Here is a 23,603-nt window from a genome sequence, read left to right as displayed (position 1 = left end):
TTTTAGATTCATTGCACCCTAACTGAAATATTTCAGGTCTTTTATTGTCTTAATACAGATGATTGTGGCATACAGCTCATGAAAACCCAAAATTCCTATCTCACAAAATTAGCATATTTCATCCGACCAATAAAAGAAAAGTGTTTTTAATACAAAAAACGTCAACCTTCAAATAATAATGTACAGTTATGCACTCAATACTTGGTCGGGAATCCTTTGGCAGAAATGACTGCTTCAATGCGGCGTGGCATGGAGGCAATCAGCCTGTGGCACTGCTGAGGTCTTATGGAGGCCCAGGATGCTTCGATAGCGGCCTTTAGCTCATCCAGAGTGTTGGGTCTTGAGTCTCTCAACGTTCTCTTCACAATATCCCACAGATTCTCTATGGGGTTCAGGTCAGGAGAGTTGGCAGGCCAATTGAGCACAGTGATACCATGGTCAGTAAACCATTTACCAGTGGTTTTGGCACTGTGAGCAGGTGCCAGGTCGTGCTGAAAAATGAAATCTTCATCACCATAAAGCTTTTCAGCAGATGGAAGCATGAAGTGCTCCAAAATCTCCTGATAGCTAGCTGCATTGACCCTGCCCTTGATAAAACACAGTGGACCAACACCAGCAGCTGACACGGCACCCCAGACCATCACTGACTGTGGGTACTTGACACTGGACTTCTGGCATTTTGGCATTTCCTTCTCCCCAGTCTTCCTCCAGACTCTGGCACCTTGATTTCCGAATGACATGCAGAATTTGCTTTCATCCGAAAAAAGTACTTTGGACCACTGAGCAACAGTCCAGTGCTGCTTCTCTGTAGCCCAGGTCTGGGGAATGCGGCACCTGTAGCCCATTTCCTGCACACGCCTGTGCACGGTGGCTCTGGATGTTTCTACTCCAGACTCAGTCCACTGCTTCCGCAGGTCCCCCAAGGTCTGGAATCGGCCCTTTTCCACAATCTTCCTCAGGGTCCGGTCACCTCTTCTCGTTGTGCAGCGTTTTCTGCCACACCTTTTCCTTCCCACAGACTTCCCACTGAGGTGCCTTGATACAGCACTCTGGGAACAGCCTATTCGTTCAGAAATTTCTTTCTGTGTCTTACCCTCTTGCTTGAGGGTGTCAATAGTGTCCTTCTGGACAGCAGTCAGGTCGGCAGTCTTACCCATGATTGGGGTTTTGAGTGATGAACCAGGCTGGGAGTTTTAAAGGCCTCAGGAATCTTTTGCAGGTGTTTAGAGTTAACTCGTTGATTCAGATGATTAGGTTCATAGCTCGTTTAGAGACCCTTTTAATAATATGCTAATTTTGTGAGATAGGAATTTTGGGTTTTCATGAGCTGTATGCCACAATCATCCGTATTAAGACAATAAAAGACCTGAAATATTTCAGTTAGTGTGCAATGAATCTAAAATATATGAATGTTAAATTTTCATCATGACATTATGGAAAATAATGAACTTTATCACAATATGCTAATATTTTGAGAAGGACCTGTATTGTTCTTAAACACTGTCAGTTGTACAGGTATAGCAGATATACCAGGAAACACACCTTACATGTTTCACTTTTTTCTCAGCAGTTCACAAAACATTTACCCAAATGTCTTGGGGACCATCAAGATGTTTTTGTATTCTTTATAGTCAGCAGTGGTTTTCACCTTGGAACCCATGGATTCTATTGTTGACCAGTATCTTCCTTATCGTTGAATCATAAACTTTGACCTTAACTGCCATAAGTGAGACCAACCAAACTTGGTTCTTGTGACCTTGTATTTAAAGTTATTTTGGTATGCCAAACACTCGTGACATGGGTCACCATTGATTGACCTTTTTCCCCTTCATTTGTGGAGGGCAATTCTACTGTGGTACACTGGGGTGCCAAAGCCTTATAAATGGCATAGTAACCCTTTCCAGATGGGACACAATTACTTTGTTTTCCCATTTGGTTTTGAACTTCTTTAGAACAAGACATTATGTTCTGCTATTTGAGATCATTTAGTCTAATTCATGTTGCCAGGCATGTTTGATTTAAGAGATTTTCTGATCAACAGGTCTGGCTGGGGTGAGGTTACCGTTAACTCATGATTAGGGGGCAATGATATTTTTACAGAGGCCAAAGTTGGTATGGATGAATTATTTAATGCCTTAATCAATGAAATCCTCATATGAAAACTGCATTTAGTAATTATTGGGGTCATCTTTGCCTACTATTAAAATTTGTTGTATTTGAAGATTTTGAAAGGGCAACAAACTTGAAACATAAGAAATCTTCAAAAAGAGACATTTTTGTTGGCTGTGACATGGGTCCGTTATGAAAGAAATCATGAAGTGTACATAGCAAAAAAGAAGATTTACCTACTTAAGATTTATTCTAAATTATCACCTTATTTCCCACATGCGTAGACTCACAGCTCTGCAAAGAACAGGCGCGAAATCCTTTTATCAAACTCAAATACATAATTAAAACCTCATCAGCAAAACAAAAAAATTATTTATTTCATCTTTAGCAACAACTCTGTGCCCTAAATCTTTTAAAAACATAACTGCAAATAACCATTTACAATAGGAATAAAAAAACAAATATAATCTTGATCTTTATCTGCTTTTTAATTTTCGCCCCTAATCTAAACGGTTGTCGTTGATTAGTTCCACCTGCGCCTCATCATAACCGCGCAAAAAGACACAAACGTACCTTAATAAAAATATATAAATCTACGAAAAAGCAACAAAAAGTATACCTTCAGTTGCAAAAACTGAACAATTAGTTATAGGTAGTCCACGCCAAAAATGGATGTGAGAACAGCATTTGCTCAGTGTATTTAAACAACTCACTCGTGTTCCATTTAGAGATACTTTTAGTCCGAGTTTTTAAACTATTTAACTTCCACAACTTTTACCGAAACTAAAAGTAATTTCGAGCTTACCTTGTTCAAGTTAAAGTTCCAGCGCTTCACAGCTTAAATGCGCCACCTGGCGGTAACTGCGGGGCGTTTCTTGCAAACCTGCAGCTTCTTTTAAGTAGCCAGCTAGCTTGCTATGGCGTGATTTATGCATGATACGCTGACGTAGCGAGGCCCACGGTAGGTTACAAAGGTACGGCAACAACATTTACCACATAATAATGAACTTTTTTTTTTTTTTCAATCTAAACGGACGTTTAATCAGGAATTTGTTTGCTTCATAATCAAGATTTTAGAAATATGAAAGAGCATTTTCTTAGATATCCATAAGTATCCTTCCCATAGGCTTTATACGGTAATATTTTACTGAGGCATGCATCTGCAGGATGTCTTCTGTGCATCAGAGAAATTTCTGGAGTTTTAACAAACATGATGGGCGTTAAGCATTTAATTACAAAAAAGTTTGCTTAAAAGGAAAATGTAAAGAATATAAAGGAAAAAGCTAAAGCATTACACATACCTATATGGACAAATGAGATTGCATTTCTGAAAGCCAGCTATATTTAAACATGCAATATAAAGTTCTAAATATTTTGAAAATGTTGCTTATACCTGTCAAAACTGGAAAATTCATGTTGTTTCACTAAAAGAGAGTGTTTTCTAACAAATGTCAATACCAAACCTTCGATCCAAAATACAAATGCCATCAGGAGCATCTACTATTATTTTTTTATTTGTTAAACAGCAATGATGGTGATCAGTAGCATAATATCTACAAATAAATTTGTTTATATATATGGATGACATATTATCTTCTATGTATAAATATCTGCTTTCTGAGAATATGTGAAACCGAGGTAAAAATCCATGCTTGTGTGCATAAATTTGATCCAAGATGGCGCCGCAGATGGTCGCCGCGGCGTGTTGGTGCGCATTGTTTTGTTTTGTTTTTTGCTTTAAAACGGTCTTCTGTGATGGTACCCGGAGCTCTCTCACCAGAGGAGAACTCGTGAACATCAGGGCTACTACACCAGAGGAGTTATTTCCCACTTTTCTGCCTACTGCTCTGGAATTTTTGGACATTCTGGTCAAAGGTGCGCTCACCTTTGTTCACGCGGTGAAACGCCGGAAGAGAGGGAAACGGGCTGGGGTGCTGGTACGTCTTCGCCAGCGTGGACTACGAACACCGTTACCTGGAATATTTCTCTCTAACGTGCGCTCACTTCCCAACAAAATTGAGGAACTACAACTGTTGCTGGGGAAAAACAGGGACTTTTATTCATCGGCAGTTTTGTGCTTCACGGAGACGTGGCTGTGTGGATTAATACCGGACTCTGCGCTGCAGCTGGCAGGATTCCAGCTCTACAGAGCGGACAGAGACACGGAACTCTCCGGCAAAGAGAAAGGTGGAGGAATCTGTTTTTACCTCAACAGTGGTTGGTGCAACGACGTGACAGTGATTCAGCAGCACTGTTCTCCAGACCTGGAATCCTTCATCATAAACTGTAAGCCTTTCTATTTCCCCTGTGAGTTCGCTTCGTTCATCCTGGTCAGTGTTTACATCCCGCTGCAAGCTAACGTGCAGGTCGCACAGCGCATGCTCGCCGACCAGATACTGAGTGTGGAGCGGACCAACCCGGACTCCTTAGTAATCGTCGTTGGTGACTTTAACAAAGGTAATCTCACCCACAAACTCCCCAAATATAGACAGTTTATTAAATGTCCGACCAGAAAGGACAACATTCAGGATCACTGTTACACCACCATCAGAGACGCTTATCACGCCGTCCCACGTGCTGCACTGGGCCAATCCGACCACATCATGGTCCACCTGATTCCTGCATACAGGCAGAAACTAAAGCTCTGCAAACCTGTGGTGAGGACGACAAGGAAGTGGAGCAGTGAGGCTGTGGAGAATCTCCAGGCGTGTTTAGGCTGTACAGACTGGGATGTGTTCAGGACTACTACCAACAGTCTGGACGAGTACACAGAGGCTGTGACTTCCTACATCAGCTTCTGTGAGGACAGCTGTGTACCATCATGCACCAGGGTGAGTTACAACAACGACAAACCCTGGTTCACAGCTAAACTCAGAAGGTTAAGACTGGATAAGGAAGAGGCCTTCAGGAGTGGGGACAAAGACATATACAGAGAGGCGAAGTACAAGTTTGGCAAGGCAGTGAAAGAGGCCAAACGACTGTACTCTGAGAAGCTCCAAAACCAGTTCTCAGCCAACGACTCTGCGTCTGTCTGGAAAGGGCTCAAGCAAATCACCAACTACAAGCCGAAAGCCCCCCACTCCATCAACGACCGACGCCTCGCCAACGACCTGAACGAGTTCTACTGCCGCTTTGAAAGACAAAGGGACAGTCCTGCAACCATCCCCCACGACGCCCCCCAACAGCTGCAGCCACAATCCACCTCCCCAACCCCAAAAGGGGCCTTGGCACCTCCAGACCCCACCCTGAAGTTCCCCCCCACCAGCCCCCTACCCACGCCGAGGACGGCTCTTTCCATCCAGGAGAGGGACGTCAACAAACTCTTCAGGAGACAGAACCCCCGGAAAGCTACTGGACCGGATTCTATCTCACCAGCCAGCACTGAAGCACTGCGCTGATCAGCTGTCTCCAGTCTTCACAAACATTTTTAACACCTCACTGGAGACATGTCATGTGCCAGCCTGCTTCAAGTCCTCCACCATCGTCCCTGTTCCCAAGAAGCCAAGGACCACAGGGCTTAATGACTTCAGACCCGTCGCCCTGACCTCTGTGGTGATGAAGTCCTTTGAGCGCCTTGTGCTCTCACACCTAAAAGACATCACCGACCCCCTCCTGGACCCCCTGCAGTTTGCCTACAGAGCCAACAGGTCTGTAGACGATGCAGTCAACCTAGCCCTTCACTTCATCCTCCGGCACCTGGACTCCACAGGAACCTATGCCAGGATCCTGTTTGTGGATTTCAGCTCTGCCTTCAACACCATCGTCCCAGTTCTGCTCCAGGAGAAGCTCTCCCAGCTGAGTGTACCCGACTCCACCTGCAGGTGGATCACTGACTTCCTGTCTGACAGGAAGCAGCGCGTGAGGCTGGGGAAGCACGTCTCTGACTCCCTGACCATCAGCACCGGTTCCCCCCAAGGCTGTGTTCTCTCTCCTCTGCTCTTCTCCCTGTACACCAACAGCTGCACCTCCAGTCACCAGTCTGTCAAGCTTCTGAAGTTTGCGGACGACACCACCCTGATCGGACTCATCTCTAATGGTGATGAGTCTGCGTACAGATGGGAGGTGGACCATCTGTTGGACTGGTGCAGCCAGAACAACCTTGAGCTCAACGCTCTAAAGACAGTGGAGATGGTTGTGGACTTCAGGCAGAACCCAGCCCCACCTGCCCCCATCACCCTCTGTGACTCCACAATTGACATTGTGGAATCTTTCCGCTTCCTGGGAACCATCATCTCCCAGGATCTCAAGTGGGAGCCAAACATCAGCTCCCTCATCAAGGAAGCCCAGCAGAGGATGTTCTTCCTGCGGCAGCTGAAGAAATTCAACCTGCCAAAGACTATGATGGTGCACTTCTACACAGCCATCATTAAGTCCATCCTCACCTCCTCCATCACCATCTGGTACGCCGCTGCTACAGCCAAGGATAAGGGCAGGCTGCAGCATGTCATTCGGTCTGCTGAGAAGGTGATTGGCTGCAGTCTACTGTCGCTCCAGGAACTGTACACCTCCAGGACCCTGAAGCGGGCAGGGAAGATTCTGGCTGATCCCTCCCACCCTGGTCACAGACTCTTTGAAACTCTCCCCTCTGGCAGGAGGCTGCGGTCCATCCGGACCAAAACCTCACGCCACAAGAACAGTTTTGTTCCCATCTGCCACCAGCCTGGTTAACAAAGCCCGGAAACCACACTGACACTCTCCCTTCCCCCCTCCAAATTAAATGTTGTTATAGCTCATATTATGAAGGTTTCCTCAAAGAGTCGTTGTAGATGCTGATGGCTGTGGGCAAGAAGGATCTCCTGTAGCGCTCCGTCTTACAGCAGATCTGAAGAAGCCTCTGACTGAAGACACTCTGTTGTTGTTGTAGGACAGTCTGATGAAGAGGATGCTCAGGGTTCTCCATAATGTTCTTCATTTTATGAAGAATCCGTCTTTGCACAATGATCTCCAGAGGTTCCAGAAGAGTTCTCAGATCAGAGGCAGCCTTTCTCCCCAATGAGAATTACATTTTAACAATTCATAATTTTTTTTTTTTTTTTATTGATTGGAAGAGCATAATAGAAGTACAAAAATGTGTGGTTAGATTATATTGTATAATCCCTTGCCATAAAAAAGTTGACCCTAACAGTTGGTTAAAGACAGCTCCACCTAACCCCCACACAGCAGCTGCTGGAATTTCAGTGCGCGTTCACGTCTCAGGTCTGGGGATGGTGGTGCCGTCTCCGCGCCCCCGCCGCCGGAGTTAAAACTTTTTTGACTCTTAAAAGGAATCTACAAAAACAGTCAAAATGTACAAGTAAGTAGCCGGAAATCCAGTTTTATGTGGCTGTTTCAAGTCAAGAGTAACTTTTAGAAATAGCTTTATAGGTTTTCACAGAGCTTATTGTTCTTTGAAAACGTCAAAATGTGGGTGGTTCATTGTTTTATGGCTCACAGAAAAGTTTGGTGTGTAATTATTATTATTATTTAAAGAGTTGCTTATGCGTTTTTGTGATTTCCTTTGGATTTATACTTCCATTAGTTAAATGGTCAATAAAACTGCATCAGATTCCATTTGTTTTTTTAGGTTGAATGTTGCAAGCTTAGGATCAATGATTTTTCTTTCTTGTTTTCTAGTGTCTGGAGCAGCTCCACACAACAGCCCTGACTGATCAATAATAACTTAATAACTGTTTAACTGCACAGCTGCAGTTAAGAAAAATTGGATGGAAAATTAAGATTTGCTTCTGTTTTTGCAAACATGTTATTGTTTTTTATGTCTTCAGGGGTTTTTGTTTGTTTTTTTGCTGTGTACTGGTTTGTTTTGCTGTGCATATTATAACAATGACACTGCATAGCTCTAATCTCTTTGAGTATTTTTTTTTAGCAGAGGTCTGAGCAGATTTTACCAAACTGCTGGTCTGGGAAACATGAGAATGTACTCAGGCTGGACAAACCTCTTTATGATGCTGAAGTTTAACACAAATTAATCAGATTAAAGAATTACAACATTCCATGCAGTAATCTCACACAACCATCCAGGCAGAAATGCAAGTTTGAATTTTAGCCAGCCTGAGCTAAATTTGCACTTGAAACACGTTCTTATAATGTTACTGCTTTTAAGGTGCTTTGCTTATTTATTACACCTTATACAGAGATAAGAATGGAACAGCAGCTTTAGTGCAAATTGTTTTTACACTTTAGTGACAAAGACTGGTAAGATGGGGCTAGAGGACATACAGTGACTCTCATAAGTCTACACAAGATTGGTTGGTAATTTGTCATTTTAAATAATTAGATTGTGAACAATAATTTCAAAACTTGTTTACTTTTAAAGTGACATATATTCACAAATAAACTGAAAAATAAGTTGCATAGTTATGCACATACTTAATATTTCAGTATTAAGTCTTTCTTGGAGTTTGGGACCATACTACATCCTGACTTACCAACATTTACCCATTCTACCTTGCAAAACTTCTCCAAATCCACAAGATTGTGAGGACATGTCCTCACAAGACATTTAAAACCATCAGACATTTGTTGAAATGGATGTGTGTTTGAGCTCGCGGTGACGATCAAAGGTTATATCCCTTTTCCTCTTCTGCTTTCTAACTGATACCTTAAGGTTTTGCCTCAAAACTGAACTGGTATTGGAACTTTTAAAATTGAACCAACACTGACAAAAACCCAAGACCCATCTGGAGGAAAGAAATGAACCCCAGATCATAATGCTGCCATCACCATGTTTCACTTTATTTTTTTGGTGATGTTACGTTTTAGTGTCGATTGAATTATGGCCCAAAAGATGGGTTTCCTAAGACCATAACAAATTGTTCCATGAGATTTTAGATTATATAACCACGCCTGGATGTTTTTTTTGAAAGAAAATGTTTCTTTTTTTACAGCTCTACTCATTTTTTCACACATATAAAGAAAGTAGTAGATTTTTATCACATGCAGAACATAAATATTTGACAGAAATTTATCCTCCTTCAGTTTGGCTTTCTGCTTCTTTGTGGCCTCTGTGACCACTTTCCTTTTTGTCTTTTCATCCATTTTGAAGAAACCTCCAGTTTTGGTGCAGCCACTGTTGTCCAATATTCTCTCAATTTATTGACAATAGTGTGCCATTTAGACGTGTCCTAATAAGTATAAACACTGAAAGTAAAATTTAAAAGGTGCTTCAACAAAGTTTTAGCATGTGCAACTTAGAAAACAGGGTCATAGCATAAAAAAAAAAAAAAAAACTTTCTCATAACAGATTTGTTTTTTTATGTGGATGTTTAAAATAATTTATTGTGGTCTCTTTTTTCATATAAACAACTGGCATTCTAACACGTTTGAGATCTACTGATAGAGTTTGAAAAAGAAGATAAATAAACAACCATTTTAAAGTCAGATGTTACACAGGGGTCTTTGTTTTGGTTCAATATTGCAGGTTTAATTAAGGTGTATTATTGAAGCTTTTACTCCAAGTGGGAACGTTGTTTATCCAAACTGGATTTAAAGCTCTTGACTTTATGAGCCATTAATTGTTTTGATGTTAATTATTTTGTTTTTCCCACAATGAAGAATTATTCCAATGAAGGTATAAAAGCAACCCAAAAGGGCAGGTACTTCATGTGTGTCATATTTACACCCAGACTAAGTGTCACTGATTGTGTTCTCCTCTCCATGGGTTCAGAGTTTTGTTTCATCTTAGCAAAACTAACATTTCCGCCAGAAATATTCTCAAGTGGGGTATGGATGTCACTCCTCTCTGGGTGCCTCCAATCAGGCTGAAACTAACAATTGTCCTCTCTTCTAATCTCAGACAATCAGCCAAACCTTGATTGGACTCTTTTCTTCTTGACGAGTTGCTGCAGTCAGAGGCTGTGGGACTTAGGGTTCTCCATGGAGACAGTGGTGATCGTGGCCATAGGGGTGTTGGCCACCATCTTCCTGGCCTCCTTCGTTGCTCTGGTGGTGGTGTGCAGACATCGCTACTGCCACCCTCACGACCTGCTGCACCACTTCGACTGCAAGTCAGTAAATCAGTACAAAGTCTGTAAACAACACCATTAATATAGCTACATCAACATTTATCACAGCGTGGGGCTGCAAAACACAAGGGTTATTAGTGTTGCCTAACAAAAAGAAGCTTCTGCATTGGGTTTGTTGTCACTGAACTTGCATTGATGTATCTCCCATACCCTGAAGATAAGAATATTTCAATAATTTGCAAAACCCATTTCAAGTATTTAAACAATCCTAAACTTAGCAAAGAATCAGGTTTAAATTTATAGCAATAGAGAAAAAATGATTTTTAGGATATTTATTTCTAGCAGCTTGTCACAAATATATGATTTGTTTAAAAAAGAACAACAAGAAATTGGCATTTTAGTTCCAACAAGGTGAATCACAAAATGTCATTTTGGCCTACAATAAATAACCAGCTTAAGAAAGATGTCCTGTCGTGTCCTGTACCTTGTCTTTCCTGGATTTTTTTATTTGTTTTTTAAAGCCAGTACAATTAGATATTTATTTTGTCTTTTTCCTGTGCACTTTCTGATTTTCAAGCATATGCCATGTAATTTGTCATAGTCAGGTACAAGAAAAAAAAGCAAATAAGCGGTCAAAGTCCCCCCAAAAAGCTTTGAAAGTCTTGGGGTGCAACAGTGGCACATGGGTCCTCATATACAAGACAAGGAACCATCATGCTTTTAAAAAAAATTAAATTGAAATGATGATTCAGTCTGGTCAACTGGTATTTTTATGTTATGAAAACAAACAATACAACAATACAGATTGAGATTATTACTGCAGTATTACACCTGGAAAAAGAACAAATTAGTTCATCCATGCTAAATCAGATGAAGCTGTTTTTGAGTTTTGGTTTATTACTTTTCATGGTTTAGAAGCTTGTTTGAGGCTCATTAAAGTTTTGTTTGTATAGGATTTAAAAATATCCCATACAAATGTTTCAGCTTAGAACCTATTTTGTCCAAACATTTTTTCTTCATCTAAACCTCGTAAAAATCAGGGCTACAACTAGACTTAACACTGACTCATGTCTAAATGAATGCAATCAAGTTTTTTCCTCAGTTGGGTATTAAGAGCATAAAAATTGTTCAACTATTTCAGGATTTGAGGAAAGTCAGTTGGAAAACCATAGGTTTCTCAAGTAATTCAGTGTCTCCTCTAATGTGAAATTGATCGGTCCAGCTATTATTTATCATGCTTGATGTTTAAATCAGAGACCGGCAAGCTTTGGTTTGAAAGAATATTTGACTTTAAGAACACCACTGAAGGTAAGGGCTGAAGTAGAAAACTAGTGGACCTTTCTTTTTTGACATTTCATCTCTCATCCAAAAGGTTTCTTCAGTTCTGAACATGGTTAGAAGTAACAGGCTTATAGTCAGAACAATCACAGTAATACAGCCATTAAGGTTACTAATAGGGCAATTAGGACACGTGATTCACTGGCCACACCCTCTACTGTTTGGGTTGTTGTTACTTGATAATCCAGACATGTCTCCAACGATGCCGTGCGAGTTGTTCTGGTAACATGTCCCAGTGTGTGAACTGCTGTAAAGCAACCTGGGGAGATGAGTTAGGGCTGCAGTGCAGGCGTTAAAAGGATGAAACCTCCTCTGTTTTTTGTTGGTTTTTTGTGTTTACATTGAGAGCTTCCTTCACTCCTCTCTCAAATCACCTGTCTTCCCTTTCCAAAATGCACACATTGCTGTCTTCAAATAAGTGTTACAACCATTGTCAACCTTTCAAGGTATTATGTCACTGAAGTCTTCTATTTGCTCAGCTTTTATTCACTAGAACCAATGAAAGATTAGAATTTTATAACATGATCTAGGGGACATGAACTACTTTCAGCTTGGTTTTAATGAAACACACATTTGATCATTCTCACCTTAAATCCCAGCATCACTGGTGTATTCTTGTAAGTCTTCATTCAGTTGTTCTTTTCTGTTGTTGGACAGGCCCACAGTGGATCTGATTGGAGCCATGGAGACACAGAGTGAGCCCTCGGAGCTGGAGTTGGATGATGTGGTCATCACAAACCCTCACATCGAAGCCATCTTGGAGAATGAGGACTGGATCGAGGATGCATCGTATGTTTAACTGTTTTTGTCACGCTTTCTATTGTTTTTGGGTTTTTTTTTTTTGCTAAATGTAACTTTAAATTTTTCCTCAACAGCGGCTTGGTGTCACACTGTATCTCTATTCTAAAGGTAAAAGGACTTAAGAATTTGATAACCATAACGGAAAAATGACAAAACAGCAGCTTACATGACATTCAGCCTTTTTTTTGTTTGCCCATTGTCCATTTGATGTGTTATATTATTGATTTAACGGACTAATGCAGCTATTCCACACACAGATCTGCCACACTTTGACTGAAAAGTTGGTGGCCATGACAATGGGATCAGGGGCAAAGGTCAAAGCACCCGCCAGTTTGAGTGACATCATTACAGTGGCCAAACGGATTAGTCCAAGGTAACCCGTCTCATCAAAGCTTGACGTTATCACAGTTACAGCCCAGTCTGACTTTTGTTCTCGTCTTACAGAGTGGACGATGTGGTCAGGTCTATGTACCCACCTCTGGATCCAATCCTCCTGGATGCCAGGTAGTCACATCTGAGCTTGAAGTGAAGAGTTTGAGGAATCATTTAACCAACCAACCAACTTGTCATTTAAATTCTTTTTTTTTTGTTCCTCCTCAGAGCCACTGCTTTACTCCTTTCAGTCAGCCACCTGGTGCTGGTGACCCGCAACGCCTGTCACATGTCTGGCAGCATGGACTGGATTGACCAGTCGCTTCACGCGGCGGAAGACCACATGGTGGTTTTGCGTGAGGCGGCACTGGCTTCTGAACCAGAGCGAATCCGACCTGGAGCTGATGCTCAGAGAGAACAGGCCATTTGAGACATAAACCTAAAGCAGCACAAATCTGCAGTATTCTGTTTTGAAAATTCAGTTCAGACTTTCGTTGAAACATCTAGCCAACAATAAAAACCATCCACTTCAACAGTGACCTAGTGGTATGTAATAAATTAGACATTTCAGTTTTACATCTGTTGCTCCCGAGTGAACAAAATATGAGCAAAATGTCTAGAGAAACTTTGTCTCAAATGCTCCGTCCAGCGGTGAGCCTAAATCCAGTCCGACCAGCACTGCAGTCACAAGGAGGCTTAGTCAGCTAATCCATCCTGACGAAAATAACGTCCATCAGCCAGTTAACCTGAAGGTGCTCCAACTCACTGTATCACAGTAAAAGAAGCCTAGCTTGCTTAGTATGTGTGGGGTCAGTGTGACTTTAGGATTCAGTGAAAAAAACACATTGTTCAAATACTCTGATGCTAGCAGAAGAGACAAGATACTCGGCAAGTTTTTATTATTTTTTTCCCTCACATGTTTTAGAAGTGTAACTCTCACTATGGCTGACCAATTTAGCTCAAAATTTATATTATGTAAATAATGCAGATAAAAATGCTGGACATTGTCCTTCTGGAGATTCTAGTAAAGAGCAAAATTATTTTTGCCAATAATTACTGCGAGTTATCCAGGTCCTGAAGCAGCAAAGCAGGACCAGACCACACGACATCCACCATTTTAGATTGTCAGTATGATGTTTTTTTTCTGAAAGGCTGTTAGTTTCCCATCAGATGTAATAGGACACACACTTCCCAAGAAGTTCCACTTTTGAAAATTTCCCAAGAGTCTAGAGGGATCACGTGGAGACAAAAGCAATGAAAAGCCTTTCAGAAAGTTTTTATTTTATGGGAAAAAGATAGGCCTTTGTATTATTTTTCATCAGCAGTGGTTTTGGCCTTGTAACTCTTCCATGGATTCCTCCTCCTTATTGGTAAACAATTAACACTGACCTTAACTGAGGCAAGTAAGGCCTGCAGTGCCTTAGATGTTGTCCAGGTTTCTTTTGTGACCTCCTGGATGGCTGTCTGTCCACTCTACTGGGAAGGCTCACCACTATTCCATGTTTTCTCCATTTCTGGATAATGGCTCTCACTGTGGTAGCCTGGAGCCCCAAAAGCTTTAGACATTTTTTTGCAATGCTATCCAGACCTAATAAAAATTTTTACCCATCTCCCTCTGAATTTATTTAGATCTAGACATGCATGCATGCATTACGTCCACTTGTCAGACAGGTTTTTACATGCTGCCAAGTTGGTTTGAATAGCTTTTTGTCCCAAATGAACAAAATTATGATTTAAAAACTGCATTTTGTATTTTCTCATGTTATCTTTGTCCAATATTAAAATACATTTTGTGATCTGAAACACTTAATTGTGATGAAAGCAGAAATTCGTAAGGGTGCAGAAACGTTTTACAGCACTGTATTGGTATGTCATGAAGACAATATCTGTTGACAGAGGTGAAGCAGAATTAGCTTGTTGCTTTGGGCCGGAGGGATGTTATTGGAGCATGTCTACCTGCTCCCTCATGCATAGCTAATACTGAATCCCCAAGCAGCAGTAATAAGGCATTACCCACAGACGATGTGAACCCACTGCCCTCAACTACAGCCCCCATGGTTTTGTACACAAAGTCTTGGCAAAAAATAACAGTTGGATGACAAATGATAAATACAAATATATTTGGTGACAATCAGAAAATGTGGGCATAGAGCAGATGTTTTCTACTAGGTTTATAAAAGTAATGCAAGAACCACAGCTCTGAGCACAGATTGTTTCTTGTAAATGTACAAATGAAAGAACACAGGTAGACATTTTTTTGCCTTATTTTGTTTCCATGTTTATATGCATTGACATTTTTCCCTATTTTTATTCAATATTTTTTTTTTGCTTATTGCCATAATTTGTATTTTTCACTATCTTGTACAGAAACAAATTCTCCTACAGGAACCATATAGTTACTATAGGAAAATAATTTTCCAGTTAAAAGTTCACACAGTCTGACATAAATAAAGTGATTTTTCTTTCTCTGTTTATTAAGCTACAAGCAGTCTTTTGTGCAATAAAAATGGTGCTATTCCCGCTTCACCTTCCTTTCTTATTAAAGGTAGAAGTCCCAGGTGCAGAATTGTCAGTCAGCTTTCACTTGATCTTGTTGTCTAATAAAACAACCCTTTGCTTTTCTTCAGGTCAGTTTGCTTCCAGCTTGGGAGGGAGGCATATTCATCTCGCTTCATTTCCAAAATTGCTTGAAAAAGAAACAATGGAGAAATTGGTTGATAAATACAACAGTAAATGTTGATAATTAAGTTCTGGCTTTATCTCGGGTTTATGATTCTGCTACAAGCACATTGCTGATCATTTCCGATGAACACTGCACCCTGCTGGATGAGATATTTCACTACAGTGCTACTGATGCATGTACTTTCAGGTTACCTGGAAGTCCTGATCAGACAGATGATAGATCTCCAGGTGCTGTGGGTCCACACCGTCAGGTAAGGGACTCTGCAACAGCTCTTCCACAGAGTACTGGGTCTTCATAAGCTGGTCCAGGGCGTCCTGCACCAAGGTCAGCTTCACTTCCCCTGAGTCCCTCTAATACATATCGACATGGAGTAAGTGAAACTGCAATAAACACCCAGACTGTATTGCTAAAGGGAGTCTGTACCAGAGCAATTAATGAAAAATATGTGCATCATAAAGAAATAATAAGTCAAAAGTTTTTTATTCTGGGTCTTTCCAGGGTGCTATCATGGATTCCTCAAGTTTTACTAAATTAATTAAGAAATTTTGCAATTCTTTGAACACCTTTGGTGTCTTGTTAAATGTTGACCTCTACTGCTGTCTATGATCCTGAACAACCTGGCAAATGTTTTGCTAAAACTTTCTTCACCATCAGTCTCTATTCTAACTAGTTTCCCACTTCCTGCCACAGAGAAATGTCCCCATAGGGACAATACTAGCATCATGTTTGACAACAGGAACTGAGGGATAACTGTCCATCCATCCATTTTCTATAGCCTCTACTTCCGTACAGGGTCACAGGGGAAGCTGGTGCCTATCTCCAGCAGTCTACGGGCGAGAGGCGGGGTACACCCTGGACAGGTCGTCAGTCCACACACAGTCCACAAACAGAACAGTCATGTTTGTGGACTGTGGGAGGAAGCCAGAGTACCCAGAGAGAACTCGCAGAAGCACAGGGAAAGCATACAAACTCCATGCAGAAAGACCCCCATCCAGGAGTCGAACCCAGGACCTTCTTGTTGCAAGGCAACTGTGCCACCAACTGAACCACCGTGCAGCCCAGGGATAACTGTTTGGAGCCACATGTTCAAAACGAATGTTTATAAGATAAAATCATTAAAAGCTATACAGTGCCATGCAAAAGTATTAATACCTGTTGAATATTTACACATTTTGTCACCTCATAAGCCCAACCTCAATGTTTGTTATAGTGAATTAAACAACAGACCAACTCAAATTACCATATACACTACAGTTTCTGTTCATGGTGCCCTGCTTAAAAACCAGTATGAGTATTTACAACATTAGACTCTGCTTTCATTGATATGCATCATTTCCCTTAAGGTAAGTTGACAGACCATTGTTGAATAATTGGTAACATAAGTATGGCTAAATTTTAGGGTCAAAAAAATTTCCAAGTGAGACAACTTCAGTACAAAAGTAAAGAACAGATCACAATTTGCATATTGTATGTATGCCATGCTAATGTTGAAGCCAGACAGGGTTACTTTGAGGAAAACAAAGTCTAAACAGAACAAAAAAATTAAATGTTTTACAAAACCTATTCTTAAAGTGTGACATGTATGCTATTTATAGTCAGCCTTTTTACTTTGATACCCCTAAATAAAATCCAGTGCAACCTACTGCCCTCAAAAGTGACCAGATCAGTAGATAGTCCACCTGTGTGTGATTTATTCTCAGTATAAATACAGTTGTTCTATAAGGGAGATAGCAAATATGTGGGGAAATATGCTCTAAGCTGAGGCATAAACATTTGCAAATTTGTGGTGATTCTGCATATCACTATGAACACACAAACCCACTGTGAAACAAGGTGGTGGCAGCATCATGCTGTTGGGTTACTTTTCTTCACGAGATATAGGAAAGCTGGTCGCAGTTGTTGAGAAAACGAATGCAGCTGAATACAGGGCTGTCTTGGAAGAAAACCTATTAGAGGCTGCAAACAAACTTGGGGTTCTACAATGTTTCGAATCAGATGGGCTAAATACAACTGCCTGCCACACGTTTAAGATTTTTATTTGTAAAACATTTTGAAAAGCATGTACCCGTTTCCTTCCACTTTTACCCACTACTTTGTGTTGGTCTACTGCATTAAAATCCAAACAAATACATTAAAGTCTGTGGTTGTAACATGACAACATGGGACAAGACTAAAGAGTTTTAATACTTTAGTAAGCCATTGTAAATATCTTAAAAAGAAGATAATTCCTTCAAGTGAGACAGAGCCCAGGTTATTGATAGGGAGTATCTCTCATGTTATGACCACAAAAGCTGCACAATGTGTTTCTCTAAATGTGTGGCGCTGTTGAGACACACACGTCTCCCAGAGCTTTTCATGCAGAGCGACTCAAATAAATATGCTACACAACATCTAACCTACATTCTAGCAGGAAATACTAATTATGTAACAGCATGTGTATACCTGTGTGAGAGGTCCGAGGTTCCTCTCCCAGCGGGGGAAGACATTAGTGAAGGTGAGAGGCTCTGATCCCTCAAAGATGAGGTATGCCTGGGGGGGCCTTCTCGGGTTTATCTCTGGTTCAGAGTGGATCCAAAATAGCAAATTAAACACTAAACAAACTACACAAATGCCTTAATTTTTAGGGTAATTAGTCATGAAAGCACTCCCCTGACCTTTGCAGTACTGCAGAGCAGTCTGCATGGCACACTTTCTCTCATTTTGCCAGAAGCTCCAGGCTGAAGCGTAGCTCTCTGTTTGCTCAGGCTGACTTCTCTGCCACAGGTAGACCTCTAATCGGTTGTCAAGCAGGAATAGGGCTGATGACAGAAAGTGGAGGACATTGAACAATAAAATTCAGTTAGATTCAGTTATGTTTGACTTCATTGTTTCTGTAGGATGTGGTCTGTAGATAAATCTAAATATTATAAAAAAATATTTTGCTTCTAAATGCGCTTAGATTTTTCCATGTGTTTTCACCTGGTTGAGGAACAGTGTACAGGCTTTCCTGGACAAAGGGCATGGCCATCACGACCCCTGGCAGCCAGATCAGACTCTGGAGCTCCCCCGCTTTAAATATACCGGAAGAGGCACTCAGATGGAAAAGGCGAGGAGTGAAGGTATACTTTCCTGGATCTGGCACAAAAAGGACAAAAATGTTGTCTCTTACTGAAATCTTAATTGGCAATAACTAAAATATGCACCACATTGCAACCTTGCAGCATGTAGTCATAGGCCTTTCTGTTCATCTGGCCCAGTGCTGTCCAGAAGTCTACAGGCTCTGAACCTTCCTCCACAAAATGCACCTTCACCTGGTTGTTTTTGCAGAGACCCAGTTCTGGTGGATTCCTGGAAAAGACGAAACTCAAAAACAGAAAGCTGGAAGACTATGCAGCACTCAAACAGAAAACAAGATTCATGCTTTACATTTGAGTGAGACGCTCCACTGCCCTCTTACTAACTTCTTGGGTGCTGCTGTGGGCTTTACAGCCAGTCCAGAGATACAGCACCCCCTGCTGGCTGTTCAGCAGGACTATACAGCCTCTTGACCTCAGACTAGAACAGTAGCATCCCCCCTCTAGAAGCAAAGCCTCCTCTGGGAGCTCCCCTCGCACACAAAACAGACGCCAGTCTGTTGTGGGAAAACCAAATGATATTTCAGTTACAAAATTAGAAAAAGTTAAAAAGTAGAAGCCTAAACAAAAACAGATTTTACTGCACCTGCAGTGGAGGTGGGTTCCTCTCGGTTTCCCTTGTGAATGACCAGGCCTCCCTGGAATAGCTGCAGGAAGCAGGGAGGTTCCTTACCCTGAGGTACAACCACCTACAGAAACAACATAAATACTAGTAAACAACAAGAGGTCAATGGAGTCTTGCAGAAAACCTTGAAAAATGGCCACTGATTCTCTACATCTATGGCTGACAAAGAGCATCATTAATCCTGTGGTGAAGATTCCTGAGAGTGTAAATTTAGTTTATTTTATTAATTCAGAGAACTGCAAAAAAGATACATTGACAGATATGAACATATTTACAGCACCAAACTGATTTTTCTGTCCACTACTTGCATTTTATTAGAGACGTAACACTATAAAATGCCCCGACACTAAATGGCTAACAACATTTTGGTTGGACTGGACTTCTAAGGATATTTGTAGGGGTAGGTTCACCTAAAATATCCTAGAATCAGCCCTGAATTCTGCTTTTAAGTTACAGAATTCCAGACTTACCTGTTAGATTTCTTTGTTGATTTTTGAGTTTACACATAAAAATAAGAAAAAGTGTAAATATCTACTGCAGGTTTTCTGGCTTGCTCTGGCGAAAATAATTTAAATTATCAAAAGTGCTGCTTCAGTTTTCATATCTGCTGTACTCTTATGCACTATATGACTGGATTTGTATAGCTTTCCTTGCAAATACTTTTCCATCCATGCAAAAAATGATGTGGATTTGGAAGATGCATCGCACATTACCAGTTACTATGTCATGATGGTCAAAATGCATAGTGCAAGCCCTCAGTCCGATAGTCTACGGTTTTCATTTTCCATTTTTTAAAAGAAAAGAGTTGAAGAAGTTATTTTGAACTTCCAGTTATATTTTATATGTTTCTAAAATACATTTTGGTAAATTTATTCAAAGCCTTGAGTATTCCTTCTCATCCTTAAGTTACCCTCAGTTTAAACCTTATTTAAAAAGTGTGATCAACCACAATTGCCCAACTGATCATTCTTCTATACACAAGACTTTGTGCAGGTTTCAGTTTTGCAAGGGATTAAAGGGTTTAAAGACACGCTATGAATTTCTTGCTTTTGCAGGTTATCCATGATAAGTTTTTTAGGTTTGCACTAAATGTTATGAGAAAAGTCGCAAAGAAGACCTACTACTAAAATAGCACTTCTGAGTAAATAAGGTCTCTCAGCAACATTCAAGTTAAACTTTGCCAGTATTTAACATTTAACGTTTGCCAGTAGAGCAAATAGTGTTGCATTCTCAGAGACCAAAGCTTTTTGAGGCTGTGTGTATTTAATGCAATCTGCTTTGTGAATCTGGTGCAGAATAAAAATACTACAAACATTTTCCATACTATTTAAGAATCTGGAGGACCCTTGACATGAGAAGTTCAGATCTGAGGCCTCTGGACTGTGTTTTAGTGTTAACCCTATTTACAGGACTTAGAGCTTCTTTGGTTCATGTTTTAGACGTGTACAAGCACAGAAGTGATTCAAAGAGCCATACATGTGAGTCTTTGTGGTTGTTCATCCCAATGGACAGAAAAGTTGCCGTGTCCTGACCGCTGACGCTGGAATGCCGTCCTCGCCACAAGAAGAATGCTGTGTTCTCCTTTGATTTGGAAGCATTTCCAGATTCATCCTGGCTCTTTCTGTTATCTATAATGAATAAAAAGGAACATTGTAAGCAGGAAAAATCATGTTTTCTGTTATCATAACTGACCATCATAAATATTCATTCACCAACAGCACTGATGCTGTAGGTCCGGCGGATCGCATAGGAATCTCCTTCGTGAAGCTGACCCGTGCTCTCCACTGGAATTTCACTGTCATCAAACTCCTGGACATGCCAGGTGTCCACTGAAACAGTCCTCAGCTCCATCTGATGGCCTTCCTCCAGCGTGATGACACCACGCCCTCTATGAACATCAACCCCAGCCAGAAAAGTCCGGACTGACACATCTGCTTCCAACAACCCACCGGATGCCAGAGCTTTAACATCACAGGGACTCAGGACATCTGATGATGGGTACTCAGGCTGTGGTGGTTCAACACAGATTGACTGTAAAATTATTATGAGGCTTGTTATCATTCATTTGTAATATTCTTGACTGTTTTAAAATGAAATAGAAAGTCTTATCCAAAACAAAAAAAACCTATCTTGGATGTATTGATTTTGTTACAGTAGTGAGAGTGAGCACTGAGAGTATGTACGCTGCATTGTGGCTCTGAACCACTGAAACATGAGATTAACCTGCATCTCATCTCTCTCTGAAGCGACCTCCACCGTGTCTTCGCTTCCACACATCGGGCCCAGGAACTTTTCCCTGAAAAGAGCCGTCTCGTTGTCCTCGGAGACCACGGCCAGCAGAGCCCAGCTGGGACGGCCCTGTCCCCTCCTAAGCACAAAGCCACATCATCATAAGACCACCATGAAAGCCAAAGCAGTTGTTGAACAGCCTGAAACACAGACTTACAGAAGATCCATTCCCAAGATATTTAACACTATTTCCAACAAGGCTGGGGACACTGAAGTCAGTAGTTTGAAAACAAACCTGTAACACATATTCCTTTTATTTTAATATCACTAAAAGCTGACATCTAATGTTAAACCTACATCATCGCTCCTGTGCGTGAATTGTTCCTCACTAGGACAGCTCAGCTTTATTTCAGGCAGATATGAGACTTAGTTTAAGGGTGTGGACACTTAGACAACCAGACTGTTTCTCCCTATTTATATTTAATATTTTCTTTCTTTAACAGATTTATTTGTTTGTTTTCTGAATTGTACAGGATAGATGTCATAAAAAAGGCACAAAAAGATTGGAAATTATTTATTTTTGTCTAAACTTTTTAAAATCTCATGAACCTGGACTTTTATAAGGGGTGTATAGCCACTGTATGCAGTCAGATGAAAGCTATGCTCATGTATTTAACAAGTGTGTGTTTCCATCTTTTTATGACACTGACATGCAACAATGCAGCATGTGCAGAAGGCAAATACCTACAGAATAATTAATCTTAAGTATTGTTTGGAAATATTACGGCTTCCTTCTGCAGTAATGCTTCTTATTTTGGATGAATAAAGCAAAACCTCTGCTGCTAAGTAAGAAAGAGACCTGGTGGACAGAACTAGGGCGAGTAGGGACTGTTAAAGCTGCAGGTTGAGGTGCAAACATAGCTCTCTGCAGGGTTTTTCCCGCAGGCAGATAGGAGTTAAAGATTCTGTTTTCCCTCTCCAATATCAGTAAACACCATACAGTGTAAAAAAGATGTTGTATCCTGGAGTCTGTTGAGCTGCATGTCGAGGGTAAAACTACCACTGATTTATGACATGCAGTGTGTGGACGTACGGCTGAACGCTGAGGTTACACTGAGTGGGATCCAGTGGGTTGACTTGACAGTTGCTGTTGTCGAACTCTCCAACCCACACCTGGTGAGTCAGCTGTAGGGCAACGTTCTTCCTGCTGAGTGAAACATCCCGTCCATGCCACAGATACACTTCGCTGCCGAAATCAAACACCAGGACCTGGAAACATCAGAACAGTGTGTCACGACTCTGAGACACGGAGACAACCTATGAATCAAAGAGAATTATCTGTAAATGGACGGATCGAGGATCGGACCTCCGAGGAGCCCAGCTGGGAGGTACTGGGAATGGAGGCCCAGGCCAGTTCATGAGGCACCAATCTGTCCTCCACTAGGCTATACACACAGTTAGACTCCACCACTCCTTGTTCAAACAGCTCATCCTCTTCTGGGGCACCAGCTCCTGTGAAGAGAAACAAGCAAATGACAGTGTTATAGAAGCAAAACGTACTACATACATGTTTTGTCTTCTAACCTCTGTAATGTTTTCTTCCTCCTAGAAGTCTCCAGAAGTCTGCAGCCTGGGAGCTGTCAGAGTTCAGCCCTTCCTCCAGTTGGACAACCTGGGAGGTCTGACAGCCGAGGTCCCTTTGGCTCTGGATAAAGGCTGCCAGTTCAAGGGCCTGAAAAACAAAAGAGTCCGTAGTTGCACCAGAAATAGGCAAGGAAGTTAAATATGGTCAAAGAATGTTTAACACATAGATACGGGTTTATAGGTGTTATGCTGCAGTGCCTTGCAAAAGTATAAATGTCTCTTGAACCTTTGAAGCTGGGAACGCACTGCATGATTTTCACAGCTGTAACAAATATCGAAAACACTAGGTGTTCACACTAACAACACCCAAGGCCAATGGTTTGAAGAAACAAATATGCCTGTAGGTGGTGGAAATAGAAGTCTCCTAATTCGGATGGGTTTTATTTCTTTAACAGGCCCCAAAAATGAATCAGAAGCAATTTAAAACATACTATGTTTAAACCACAAGTGAATAGGATGTGGATAAGTTGACTATATAACGTAAGCTCATGTTGGGAGTTTGGAACGTGTATTTGAGGTTGTTTGTGGGTTTTGTCAATGCTGTCTTTATTATAAAAATGTTTTTATTTATATCTTAACAGACAACAATATAATGTTTGGGCAAATAAACATTCAGAATGTCTAATAAATAGGTTTATTCTATGTGGAAAATATTTAATTCAGAAATGTCTATTCGTTAGATTAAGTTCCATTACCTTTAAGTTCAATATGTGAATTGTTTGGTTTAT

General features: G+C 41.0%; 1 protein-coding gene and 1 long non-coding RNA gene across 3 annotated transcripts in view; one reads left to right on the top strand and one right to left on the bottom strand.

Annotated features, from left to right (window-relative positions):
* Positions 1-2,981, bottom strand: part of LOC124864844 — a 44,503-nt gene extending 41,522 nt beyond the window's left edge. The window contains exon 1 of the long non-coding RNA XR_007037374.1: positions 2,915-2,981. This is a non-coding gene — a long non-coding RNA (uncharacterized LOC124864844). The remainder of the gene's footprint in view (positions 1-2,914) is intronic.
* Positions 2,982-7,267: 4,286 nt separating this feature from the next.
* Positions 7,268-15,053, top strand: LOC124864531 (transmembrane protein 98-like). 2 transcript variants are annotated; one of them, XM_047359343.1, is made up of 7 exons: positions 7,268-7,402; positions 9,902-10,112; positions 12,066-12,197; positions 12,284-12,317; positions 12,467-12,582; positions 12,654-12,713; positions 12,810-15,053. In XM_047359343.1, exons 2-7 carry the CDS (start codon positions 9,982-9,984, stop codon positions 13,009-13,011), a joined length of 675 nt encoding a protein of 224 aa, XP_047215299.1. In that variant the 5' UTR covers positions 7,268-7,402; positions 9,902-9,981; the 3' UTR covers positions 13,012-15,053. The 2 variants fall into 2 exon arrangements, with proteins under 2 accessions (XP_047215299.1, XP_047215297.1); XM_047359341.1 differs by having other exon boundaries at positions 7,290-7,402; positions 9,954-10,112.
* Positions 15,054-23,603: the final 8,550 nt, after the last annotated feature.

This window comes from Girardinichthys multiradiatus, chromosome Y (assembly GCF_021462225.1).
Source record: "Girardinichthys multiradiatus isolate DD_20200921_A chromosome Y, DD_fGirMul_XY1, whole genome shotgun sequence".
Lineage (NCBI taxonomy): Eukaryota > Metazoa > Chordata > Actinopteri > Cyprinodontiformes > Goodeidae > Girardinichthys > Girardinichthys multiradiatus.
Note: the sequence above shows the minus strand (reverse complement) of the source record. Positions and strands in the feature narration are given on the sequence as shown.